The sequence below is a fragment of the Mya arenaria genome, chromosome 15 (genome assembly GCF_026914265.1).
Source record: "Mya arenaria isolate MELC-2E11 chromosome 15, ASM2691426v1".
NCBI lineage: Eukaryota > Metazoa > Mollusca > Bivalvia > Myida > Myidae > Mya > Mya arenaria.
Window position 1 is genome coordinate 48338456 of NC_069136.1, and position 14098 is coordinate 48352553.

The following is a 14098-nucleotide window of genomic DNA, read 5'->3' on the forward strand; positions in this document are numbered from 1 at the left end:
CCGCGACTGTTGGAATGGACTATGCCCGCGACTGTTGGTATGGACTAAGCCCGCGACTGTTGGTATGGACTAAGCCCGCGACTGTTGGTATGGTCTAAGTCCGCAACTGTTGGTATGGACCATGTCCGCGACTGTTGGTATGGACTAAGTCCGCGACTGTTGTTATGGACTAAGCCCGCGACTGTTGGTATGGACTAAGCCCCCGACTGTTGGTATGGACCAAGCCCGCGACTGTTGATATGGTCTAAGTCCGCGACTGTTGGTATGGACTAAGCCCGCGACTGTTGGTATGGTCTAAGCCCGCGACTGTTGGTATGGACTAAGCCCGCGACTGTTGGTATGGACTAAGCCCGCGACTGTTGGTATGGTCTAAGGCCGCGACTGTTGGTATGGACTAAGCCCGCGACTGTTGGTATTGACTAAGCCCGCGACTGTTGGTATGGACTTAGCCCGCGACTGTTGGTAAGGACCAAGTCCGCGACTGTTGGTAAGGACCAAGTCCGCGACTGTTGGTATGGACCAAGTCCGCGACTGTTGGTATGGACTAAGCCCGCGACTGTTGGTATGGACCAAGTCCGCGACTGTTGGTATGGACCAAGTCCGCGACTGTTGGTATGGACCAAGTCCGCGACTGTTGGTATGGACTAAGCCCGCGACTGTTGGTATGGACTAAGCCCGCGACTGTTGGTATGGACTTAGTCCGCGACTGTTGGTATGGACTAAGCCCGCGACTGTTGGTATGGACTCAGTCCGCGACTGTTGGTATGGACCAAGTCCGCGACTGTTGGTATGGACTCAGTCTGCGACTGTTGGTATGGACTAAGCCCGCGACTGTTGGTATGGACTAAGCCCGCGACTGTTGGTATGGACTTAGCCCGCGACTGTTGGTATGGACTCAGTCTGCGACTGTTGGTATGGACTAAGCCCGCGACTGTTGGTATGGACCATGTCCAAGACTGTTGGTTTTGACTAAGTCCTACAAAGCTTTAACGTATAAGATGTACAATTAACATACACGATGCACAATTAAACTCGTCAGAAAGCTTTAACGTATACGATGCACAATTAAACTCTTCAGAAAGCTTTAACGTACACGATGCACAATTAAACTCGTCAGAAAGCTTTAACATACACGATGCACAATTAAACTCGTCAGAAAGCTTTAACGTACACGATGCACAATTAAACTCTTCAGAAAGCTTTAACGTACACGATTTAAAATTAAACTCGTCAGAAAGCTTTAACGTACACGATTTAAAATTAAACTCGTCAGAAAGCTTTAACGTATACGATTTACAATTTAACTCGTCAGAAAGCTTTAACGTACAAGATTTACAATTAAACTCGTCATAAAGCTTTAACGTACACGATTTACAATTAAACTCGTCAGAAAGCTTTAACGTATACGATGCACAATTAAACTCGTCAGAAAGCTTTAACGTACACGATTTAAAATTAAACTCGCCATAAAGCTTTAACGTACACGATTTAAAATTAAACTCGTCAGAAAGCTTTATCGTACACGATTTACAATTAAACTCGTCAGATAGCTTGTATACGACTTACAATAAAACTCGTCAGAAAGCTTTAATGTATACGATTTACAATTAAACTCGTCATTAAGCTTTAACGTACACGATTTACAATTAAACTCGTCAGACAGCTTGTATACGATTTACAATCAAACTCGCTAGAAAGCTTTAATGTATACGATTTACAATCTAGCTCGTCATTCATAAAACCGTTGTTTAGATGCTCGGTTACCAAATATAATTTTGGTATTTTTAAAGGGAATTGCTTGCTGATTGGTAATTCAATTTTGCAGTTTGTGTGTTTATGCCTCCAAGTATTTCAGGCCCTTGTCCGACCGTCGTCGCAAAATATTTTGTCGCGTGTATCTCCATAAGTGTATTAGCCAGATTGAAATGTGACTCCCAGGAAGATCAGTTATGGCACTATATAACTAAATATTTTGATTGTCTGATGCTGTTGTGAACTGGCGCGTGGCGACGGGCCTGATCTTCGATTTAATGCCGCGGTTACAATAGGTGTATTCTCGCGTATGTTGTGGCTGGGATCACGACACATATCATGTAAAAAAATATTTATTATTTTATAGTAAAAGTGACCATGACCCCAGTTGCATCCTATGGACAAAACCTCCTGTCATTTTTGACAAGATGTACAAAACAGCTCACATTAGTTTGACACTTAAAAACCATTAACAGTTTAATAGGGAACACTCATTTACATTTATAAATAATTAAATATTTTGTGAAAAACCACTTCTGATGATAAATGTGTGTCCATACTGACAAACATTTATGGGATCTAATATCAAGGATGGGATGTTTAAAAACAGTTTTGACATTCCACAATTTGTCCAGCAAAGTTATATACATGTATAATTCTTGACATAATTAACACAATGCAAAGGAAGCATGAAATCTAGTCATACACACACATGTATCTTTAAAAGTATTTGTGTTAGTCATAACTTTTACAATAATGTAAAGTCTGTATGTTAGGTTGTATACCTAGGTCAAGGCCACTGTTACTAAAACTGATAGTGGTCAAGGCCACTGTTACTTAAACTGATAGTGGTCTAGGCCATTGTTACTTAAACTAATAGTGGTCAAGGCTGCTGTTACTTAAACTGATAGTGGTCAAGGCCACTGTTACTTAAACTGATAGTGGTCAAGGCCGTTGTTACTTAAACTAATAGTGGTCAAGGCTGCTGTTACTTAAACTGATAGTGGTCAAGGCCACTGTTACTTAAACTGATAGTGGTCAAGGCCGTTGTTACTAATACTAATAGTGGTCAAGGCTGCTGTTACTTAAACTGATAGTGGTCTAGGCCACTGTTACTTAAACTGATAGTGGTCAAGGCCACTGTTACTTAAACTGATAGTGGTCAAGGCCACTGTTACTTAAACTGATAGTGGTCAAGGCCATTGTTACTTAAACTAATAGTGGTCAAGGCTGCTGTTACTTAAACTGATAGTGGCCAAGGCCACTGTTACTTAAACTGATAGTGGTCAAGGCCACTGTAACTTAATCTTGTAGTGATCAAGGCCACCGTTACTTAATCTGATAGTGGTCAAGGCCACTGTAACTTAATCTTATAGTGGTCAAGGCCACCGTTACTTAATCTGATAGTAGTCAAGGCCAACATTACTTAAACTGATAGTGGTCAAGGCCACCGTCACTTAATCTGATAGTGGTCAAGGCCACCGTTACTTAAACTGTCAAGGCCACTGATACTTGAACTGATAGTGGTCAAGGCCACTGTAACTTAAACTGATAGTGGTCAAGGCCACTGTTACTTAAACTGATAGTTCTTGGTTACCATTTTTAGTCCAAATTAAACTATGGAGATAAAATAAAAGTATTTAGGTATATTTCCAGGTTAAACATGTAAGTTAGGTATGGCCTCTTTATGCCCCAACTCATTCCTTGTACAACTGGTAACTATGATGCACATTCATTGACTATGAATTGAATCTTGGCCCTTGCTTTAGTGACAAAGGCAGGGAAAGAGGGTTATTACCCCGTGTCCTAGACAAATTTCAAGTTTTGTACCCAGCTAAAATCGGACATGAACATGATATTTTCTGAACATTTTCAAGGGCTCAAAAGCGTGTTTATAATATATCTCAATCTTCAGAATTTCAATAAACATGCAGTTGTGACTGACAATATAAGCTGATTGATCTATGATATAAGATATAACTCAACTATTATATGTTGGCATTTATTATATGTTAAGTAATAAACAAATACATACATCATAAAGCACTGTGTCTTAATAATCCTACATATAGATACAATAATTTCCTCTCTAACTAAACATATATAACAAATCTACAGGCAACCATAGTATATATAGTTAACACAATGATTAACAGAATGAGAATGGTCTCAAATATACATTATGAAAGAGATGATATAGTGACCATGGTTAAATAAATATTGCTAAAGGAAACTAACACATAACAATGAATATAATACATTATGTTATAAACAGCAAACATATTATTATAATTATTACATTTAATCAGTGTATATCTGCCAAACAACCCTTTATAAAGAGAATTATGAAGGCTTTTTACTCTCATTTAAAGCTGCACTCTCACATATATACCATTTTTACATCTCTTTTATTTTTTGTCTTGGAGCGAGCCAATTTTTGCGAAAAACCATGTAAACCAGTTATATAAGATTGCTGACAAAAAATCAGAGCGTAGATTTTCATTTTCTGAACATAAATATAAAAATCTGCAATCTAACTTTTTGTCAGCAGTCTTATATCACTGGTTTCTATGGATTTTTTGTCAGCAGTCTTATATCACTGCGGTTTCTATGGATTTTTTGTCAGCAGTCTTATATCACTGGTTTCTATGGATTTTTTGTCAGCAGTCTTATATCACTGCCGTTTCTATGGATTTTTTGTCAGCAGTCTTATATCACTGGTTTCTATGGATTTTTTGCAAAAACTGGCTTGTGCCAAGTCAAAAAATAAAAAAGTCGTCAAAATGTTTAATCTGTGAGAGAGCAGCTTTAAGGGAGTAAAAATTCAATTTTAATAAAATATGGAGTTAAAAAAATAAACGAAAGAATAGTTGCCACATTCATGTTTGCTTTGGTAATTATGTTTTTTTCTGCAATTTAAGCTTATAATTTTTTTATGAAATTTAATCCATTAATCTTTGAACAAAATGGAAAAAGGCTTACATTTTCAATACAAAAATTAATACCCATCTTGCATAAAGGTTTAAAAATTTTACATATTGGATCCAACTAATAAATTAATCTCAATTTTTAATCATGACAAAAAAAGACAAGACCTCGCTTGTATTTCAACAATTTCAACAATTCACTTGCACCTACAATGAAACCTCAAATGGACAACAACATATACAAGCTATCACAGATTGTTGATAAACGAAAACTATTTTGGAGCAAAGGGAAAAATAACATAGTTATATGCATACATAGTTATATGCATAAAGTACAATAAAAAGAAAAGTAACATTTTATGATGTATATACAATTTAACTTCACATATATGTATACAAGATCTTTCTAAATTATGTTCATTGTAAAATGTATAACCAATTTTTTATACAAGAATGCTGCAGAGCAAAAGCCAATGTACATCTGTTTTTTGTCAGATAAACTGTTACTCAGCAATTATTAAATCCAGAGTTATGGTCCTTGCGCTACATCAGTGTATTGTCTCTGGCCACCTACATACCAAGTTTATAACAAGGGGCGTTACTCAGCAATCATTAAATCCAGAGTTATGGTCCTTGCGTTACATCATTGTATTGTCTCTGGCCACCTGTATACCAAGTTTATAACAAGGGGCGTTACTCAGCAATCATTAAATCCAGAGTTATAGTCCTTGCTTTTCATCAGTGTATTGTCTCTGGCCACCCGTATACCAAGTTAATAAGAAGGGGAATTACTCAGCAATTATTAAATCCAGAGTCATGGTCCTTGCTTTACATTATTGTATTGTCTCAGGCCACATGTATACCAAGTTTCATTGAAAGATAATGATGAGGTATGGCTAAGGTCAAACAACGCAGACATAGACACCAAGGCTATCACAATCCCTCAAGTTTTTATCTATAAAAACACACACAAAAAGCTAACAATATATGATGGCTGATAATCCTAGCCCTCAATGGAATAAATACTATAGAACAGATCTAGGTTATGTCTAATTGTTTCTTGATTACCAAAATCAATTCACTCTATACAAATTTTCAGCTACATGTATGTTTTGGATAATGTACAAGTATTTATAATTATGTACAAATACAATGGTACACTGCCATGATAATGACTCTATACATGTTCAAAGAATCTACTTTCATCAAGCCAGATTTCAACTTGTTTTGTCAACTTTAGATATAACATTGCCCTAGTCTTTTGTACAGAGAAAAATCTGACATAAATTTTGGCTTGAATCGGTCAGTTATGACATCAGTGTTTATTTCAATGCTGCACTCTGATTGGACAAACACATTTGACCAATGGTAAACAAGTTTGAAATATTGACCATTCCTTTGATAAAGCATTAATGCTGATAATAGAGTTTTTCTTTAAATTTATCCAAACAAACAAATTAAAAAGAATAAAACATAAACAGAAAACCGATAAAATATGTCCGCATTCTCACTCAATGAACAGAAGACATGAACAAGACAACATACACAATCTTTATAAATAAATGATCACCGGCCTTCTGAAATGCTTGTCACTGATGGCCATTCATGAAGCTACCAAATGCTAACATTTATTGGACAGGGTTTTAATAATGAGAACAAATTAATCTGAAAAGCATAAATAAAAGTCAGCTGGCTTGCAGAATGTAAGTGGATGGAATACAAGTTTGAAGTAATGCACTTATGAAAACTATGATAGTTAAAACTCAAAGCCAAAGGTATATTTTTGAAAAGAAACATGGACCATGTTTCTATGAAAACATAATTTCAGACTGGTTGCATGACAGTCCAGACTCTATTTTAAAACACTTCCAGAATCAAATGAGCAAATTACAGACTGTTATCTTGTCCAAATTTATCCAGTTGCATGTTTAGAATTAAAATCTAGACTGGAATCCTGTTCATGTGTAAACACAGCTCCAGACTGGTTGCATGTTCAAAGTTCAAGTTTAGACTGTTATCTTGTTCATGATTGTATAACACAATTCTGGACTGTTTCCATACTCAGATTCAATGTCTAGACTAATATCTAGTTCATGTGTTAACACAATTTCAGACTAGTTGCAACATTAGATTCAAAGTCTGGACTGGTACCTAGTTCATGAGTTAACACAATTCCAGACTGGTTGCATGTAGGCAACATAGTACTTGTTATATATTGTTCATAATGTAAGCACAATTCCAGACTGGACTCCTCCTTAGGCTGTGCTGGACCCCTGCGGTGCTACTATGTTGAACACGGACATAGACCCGCGTTGGGAACCTTCACTTTCCTTTGTTAACACCTGTTCAGAAAAAATACAGACAAATATTTATTGCTGTTGTTACATTATATTTTCTTCAAAAAGCATTTGAATAATGATTGCTTAGTTTTGTTGTATTCGTTCGTGCAAACAATTTTCAAAGGATATACATGTAATTATAAATTCATGCTGCAATGATTAGATAAGCTAATTAGTAACATATTTAAAATTTAGTGTTCTATGTTTAGAGATCATACATCTTTGAAATACAATGAAATGGTAACATCAAGTTTAGTTGTGTTATATGTTAACATTAGTAACAACAACCACAATGGATCAGCAATGTTTTAAAAATGTAAACAATTTTTTTTTTAAATAATCTTGGGCCCATGCTTATGGTCAGAAAAGCTAAATTTTAAAATGAGAGAAAAGTCAATAATATTAAATTATATTTTTAGACTCTGAAACACACAAGTATTATATACAACAAAGATCACCACCAATGGTCTGCAAGATTGAAATTTACAACGGAATCAAGATTATAAGCATCTTCCATGGCCGAGAGTGCAAGATAGGTTCATCCCGACCAGAGCGTAGTGTAAACCTCGTTTCCACAAAACACCCTGCGCGATGGTTGGGATGAACCTATCTTACACGAGTGGCTATGGCAGATGGTTTTTCTCCCACCTCAGTTAAACAAAATTAAGTAAAAATGTATTTATTGCTGGAACTCTTTTGTGCGTAGTGAAAATAAATGGGTATGGATATGTGATAATTTGTAGTTGCCATGGATTTGTGCGCAGTGATTCAGATTATGTTAATTGTCAAATCGGTCTTTAAATAGTTCTGAGGAAAGTGAAGCATTATTTCTTGAAATGTGCATTAAAACTTTTTTATGGTGACATTTGTAGCGAGAAATAATTAATTAGCATTTTTAATATTGCCACAAGACAAGGTTTCTATGATGCTCCAGACAAGAGTCTTCAACAAGGGAGGTAATTATAATGTGATGACCATTAAAAACAAGTTCCATACGGGTACTTGTTTTATCTTTGCCCGTGGGGTTTTCTAGCATGGTTAAATTTTTGGATAAACCTAATTGAGGTGGGAGAAATTAAATTTTGCGTCTTGAGTCAGAACTCAGGTTTCAGAGACCAATCATAAATATGGGCCCGGAAATTGTGAATGATTAAAGGAATGTAACACTTTGGCGAAAGAATGTGAGGTTAAAAAAAGGACATTTACTGGAATACTTCTGATGCATTATGGGCGTTTAACTAGCTACAAATGTACATGGTCATTATCCTTTATTTTGGAGAGGGAATTATTTATTTATGGAAATATTGTTTGACTTACTATGTAGACAGCATTCTAAAAATAGGTGTGCATATATGTTTTTAACAAAATAATGGTGCACTATTATTACGTATACATGAAATAATGAGGATATGCATATAAGAGTTTGTTTTTTTACTATTGTTCTAAATGCTCAATACAAAAAGAGAGGCCTTAAAGCTGCACTCTCACAGATTGACCATTTTAACAACTTTTTTAGTTTTTGTCTTGGAAAGTGCAAATTTTTGCGTAAATATCTGCAAACCAATGAGAGAAGATTGCTGACAAAAAATCAGATCGAAGATTTTCATATTTCCGTTCGAAAATAAATGTTCATGACTTAAACCGTTACTAACGGTTTAAGAAAAAGGCATAAAACATCATTTTTTGTACATAAATATAAAAATCTAATCTAATTTTTTGTCAGCAGTCTTATATGATAATTTGTAGTTGTCATGGATTTGTGCGCAGTGATTCAGATACGCTCGTTCCAAGACAAACAATAAAAAAGTTGTCAAAACGTTCAATCTGTGAGAGTGCAGCTTTAATTGAATTAAAAAAAATAAAATTACAGGTGGGTGTTTTAAATTTGTTTTCAAGAGACATTACGCTTTACAAATTAGTCGTCAATAGAAAATAAAGATGTTAATCCAAAAACAAGAGTTAGAGAATACTGTACATTAGAAATTACAAGCAAATAATGTTTCTATTCATTAAGGACACCATCATCGGCAACCACGGAACTTTCTCCCACTACTCTTCATACATACCCTGGGAAAATTGACTGACAAAATCTCGTTTAAATGAATATGCATGTCAGGCAGGAGAGACAATTCTTCTTAATATAAAATCGCATGTTATTAGTAAAGTGGTAAAAAAAGTTGTCTCATCTGTTTTAAAATTTGTAAAGACAAGGCAGACCAATTTTAATTCGAGCTTATGCCACAGTACTTTTTCTACATGAAAAAATTGATATAAGTGTCTGTGCGTAATTCTGCATTGGTAGCTTGCAGAACCAATGAAACTGTTATGCATAGCGCAAAAGTGTATTGTGTGTATTCGATGATGAAACAACATGGAAATATCCTCAAACTATTAAGTGGAATACATCTCCAATATAACCATCACATTTATTTGCCATTCCAAAGCTGTTGAAATGACTGTAAGATTCATTTACGATCAAGATGGCTTATCAGAACTTCTTATAATTGTATATAATATACAACCCCTCTGGTTCATATATTTAAGAAATATTACACACCATTGAGGGTCATTTGACATTATAAGGACCTGCCAGTCAGCCACCAAAGGTGTATATGGACCGAAGCGTTAGCCGAGGTCCATTCACCTTTGGGGGCTGACTGACTGATCCTTATAATGCCATATGGCCTGAAGTGGTGTGTTATATTTCTTATATTATACCGAACACTTTTCATTACAAGACGATATTTTTAAAGCAATTTAAATGTGTTTTATTTAACAAACCTGATAATGTATACTTGTGACAAGTTTTCGCCATTGTAAAAATAGCAAGCCGCATTTACCAATCGTATGACGTCAGCGGTCCATATTGCATTTTTGGTGAGGTCCGGACCGGCCAAAAATATAATATGGACCGCTGACATCATAAAACTGGATTTTCATCAAAATACAGTGATATACGGACCGATCGAGATTATATATATAAGAAGGGACAAATTTATGTGAGGTATAATATAATGTAATAGTATGGTAACTGTCGGAAACTAACTGTTTTAAATGTTAATTAATCAAGACATCAAACACACGCACGCACACACATACTCACACCAACTCACACTTATGCAAAAGGGTTGCGTAGTGAATGTCAACGTGTGTTTGTTGTTCTCTCAATCAATCAAGGGGCTGCGTAGTGAATGTCAACGTGTGTCTGTTGTTCTCTCAATCAATCAAGGGGCAGTGGAGTGAATGTCAATGTGTGTCTGTTGTTCTCTCAATCACTCAAGGGGCCGCGTAGTGAATGTCAACGTGTGTCTGTTGTTCTCTCAATCAATCAAGGGGCCGCGTAGTGAATGTCAACGTGTGTTTGTTGTTCTCTCAATCAATCAAGGGGCTGCGTAGTGAATGTCAACGTGTGTCTGTTGTTCTCTCAATCAATCAAGGGGCCGCGTAGTGAATGTCAACGTGTGTCTGTTGTTCTCTCAATCAATATAGGGGCCGCGTAGTGAATGTCAACGTGTGTCTGTTGTTCTCTCAATCAATCAAGGGGCCGCGGAGTGAATGTCAACGTGTGTCTGTTGTTCTCTCAATCAATATAGGGGCCGCGGAGTGAATGTCAACGTGTGTCTGTTGTTCTCTCAATCAATCAAGGGGCCGCGTAGTGAATGTCAATATGTGTCTATTGTTCTCTCAATCAATCAAGGGGCCGCGGAGTGAATGTTAATATGTGTCTGTTGTTCTCTCAATCAATCAAGGGGCATAACTCAACATTTATCTAAGCCAGCATTAATGCCTTGCTATACATTAGTTTACATGTACCAAGTTTCATTTGGCTATAACAATACCTCCAATTTTATTTTTTTTTAAAAACAGACAACCTAAAAACTGGCACTGGTAACATATAACATTTCAAACAAGGGTTAATATGTTAAACAGCTAAATCTGTTACTGGTATTATATCAAATATCAATCAGATAGGTTAATGTTAAGTGAACTATTAACATCTATAATAAGGAAAGAGTATGTATCTCACACTGTTTCATTCTTTGCAATAGTTTTTCCAATGCCATTGGTCTGCAACAGTAAATACCACACTTTGACTGATATCGCACTTTAACTGATATCAAATACCTACTGATATCACACTTTAACTGATATCAAATACCAACTGATATCACACTTTAACTGATATCAAAAATCAACTGATATCACACTTTAACTGATATCAAAAATCAACTGATGTCACACTTCAACTGATATCACACCTCAAATATCACACTTCAACTGATATCACACTTCAACTGATATCAAATATGAACTGGCATCACACCTCAACTGTGCTGTGTCAAAATGTAGCTTATTTGGACTAAGTCTAATACGCCATGTAAAGAAAACATATATCAATTCTAAGAACTTGGCACATAAGTTTTACAAACCTAGCGTTTGAGAAGCTGAAATGAATTGATTAAAATGCAGATATAACAAGACATTCTGCATGCATGAAACATCCAACAAAATAGAAAAGACGTTAAATTTGGATAAGCATCTTAAAAACACCTTTTTTTCTATATAAAAGCCAAAATCAAGAATAATGTAAGGCAAAACAGTTCATAATATACAACATTAAGCCATCAAACATAATCTTTCAAAAATTAAGGGCTCAGTGTCACAAAAAAAAACTTACATGTAAGACATAACAGTCTACTAAGCATGAAGTTCCTGGGTATCTCTTTCTGTAAAAGTATTATTGTATAGATGTATGAATTCTCAACAGAAAATAACATTCTTGGGAACCCTGAGCCCTAGTTCTGTGTTATATTCCAAATATAGCCTTGAAAATTGAGTAACTAAAACTTACAGTTTCTCCAAACATTTTGGAAAGTTGGCTAACGATGTCTTCGAAGCCATCCTTGAGAGATTCATGGTACTCCTTCTGCTCTGTAGTAATCAGCTTGGCATTAAGGTCTAGGGAGTCATTGCATACCCGCACAAAGTCCCTGGAATATATGAACATTGTATGAGTTAAGGTCTAGGGAGTCATTGCATACCCGCACAAAGTCCCTGGAATAAATGTACATTGTATGAGTTAAGGTCTAGGGAGTCATTGCATACCCGCACAAAGTCCCTGGAATATATGTACATTGTATGAGTTAAGGTCTAGGGAGTCATTGCATACCCGCACAAAGTCCCTGGAATATATGTACATTATATGAGTTAGGGCCTATGGAATCGTTGTATAATCTCAAAAAGTCCCTGGAATATATGTACATTGTATGAGTTAGGGCCTATGGAATCGTTGTATACCCTCACAAAGTCCCTGGAATATATGTACATTGTATGAGTTAGGGCCTATGGAATCGTTGTATACCAACACAAAGTCCCTGGAATATATGTACATTATATGAGTTAGGGCCTATGGAATCGTTGTATACCCTCACAAAGTCCCTGGAATATATGTACATTATATGAATTAAGGTCTATGGAATCCTTGTATAACCGCACAAAGTCCCTGGAATATATGTACATTATATGAATTAAGGTCTATGGAATCCTTGTATAACCGCACAAAGTCCCTGGAATATATGTACATTATATGAATTAAGGTCTATGGAATCGTTGTATAACCGCACAAAGTCCCTGGAATAAATGTACATTGTATGAGTTAGGGCCTATGGAATCGTTGTATACCCTCACAAAGTCCCTGGAATATATGTTCATTATATGAGTTAGGGCCTATGGAATCGTTGTATACCCTCACAAAGTCCCTGGAATATATGTACATTATATGAATTAAGGTCTATGGAATCCTTGTATAACCGCACAAAGTCCCTGGAATATATGTACATTATATGAATTAAGGTCTATGGAATCCTTGTATAACTGCACAAAGTCCCTGGAATATATGTACATTATATGAATTAAGGTCTATGGAATCGTTGTATAACCGCACAAAGTCCCTGGAATAAATGTACATTGTTTGAGTTAAGGTCAATGGAATCATTGCATACCCGCACAAAGTCCCTGGAATATATGTACATTGTATGAGTTAAGGTCTAGGGAGTCATTGCATACCCACACAAAGTCCCTGGAATATATGTACATTGTATGAGTTAAGGTCTAGGGAGTCATTGCATACCCTCACAAAGTCCCTGGAATATTTGTACATTGTATGAGTTAAGGTCTAGGGAGTCATTGCATACCCACACAAAGTCCCTGGAATATTTGTACATTGTATGAGTTAAGGTCTAGGGAGTCATTGCATACCCACACAAAGTCCCTGGAATATATGTACATTGTATGAGTTAAGGTCTAGGGAATCGTTGTATAACCTCAAAAAGTCCCTGGAATATATGTACATTGTATGAGTTAGGGCCTATGGAATCGTTGTATACCCACACAAAGTCCCTGGAATATATGTACATTGTATGAGTTAGGGCCTATGGAATTGTTGTATACCCTCACAAAGTCCCTGGAATATATGTACATTGTATGAGTTAGGGCCTATGGAATCGTTGTATACCAACACAAAGTCCCTGGAATATATGTACATTATATGAGTTAGGGCCTATGGAATCGTTGTATACCCTCACAAAGTCCCTGGAATATATGTACATTATATGAGTTAGGGCCTATGGAATCGTTGTATACCCTCACAAAGTCCCTGGAATATATGTACATTATATGAATTAAGGTCTATGGAATCGTTGTATAACCGCACAAAGTCCCTGGAATATATGTTCATTATATGAGTTAGGGCCTATGGAATCGTTGTATAACCGCACAAAGTCCCTGGAATATATGTACATTATATGAGTTAGGGCCTATGGAATCGTTGTATAACTGCACAAAGTCCCTGGAATATATGTACATTGTATGAGTTAAGGTCTAGGGAGTCATTGCATACCCTCACAAAGTCCCTGGAATAAATGTACATTATATGAATTAAGGTCTATGGAATCCTTGTATAACCGCACAAAGTCCCTGGAATATATGTTCATTATATGAGTTAGGGCCTATGGAATCGTTGTATAACCGCACAAAGTCCCTGGAATATATGTACATTATATGAGTTAGGGCCTATGGAAT

General features: G+C 36.1%; 1 protein-coding gene across 22 annotated transcripts in view; it reads right to left on the reverse strand.

Moving 5' to 3' along the window:
• Positions 1–3740: 3740 nt before the first annotated feature.
• LOC128220760 (dedicator of cytokinesis protein 9-like) overlaps positions 3741–14098 on the reverse strand; it is a 91589-nt gene continuing 81231 nt past the window's right edge. For 16 of the 22 annotated variants that reach the window (XM_052929280.1, XM_052929269.1, XM_052929272.1 and 13 more), the window contains 3 exons: positions 11871–12009; positions 8336–8350; positions 3741–7021 (listed from right to left, as the gene is read on the reverse strand). In XM_052929280.1, coding sequence (XP_052785240.1) covers positions 6935–7021; positions 8336–8350; positions 11871–12009 — 241 coding nt within the window. In that variant the 3' untranslated portion in view covers positions 3741–6934. Of the gene's footprint in view, positions 7022–8335; positions 8351–11045; positions 11087–11448; positions 11464–11870; positions 12010–14098 lie in introns of all 22 variants that reach the window. The other 6 variants (XM_052929283.1, XM_052929282.1, XM_052929268.1 and 3 more) reach the window with 4 other exon arrangements.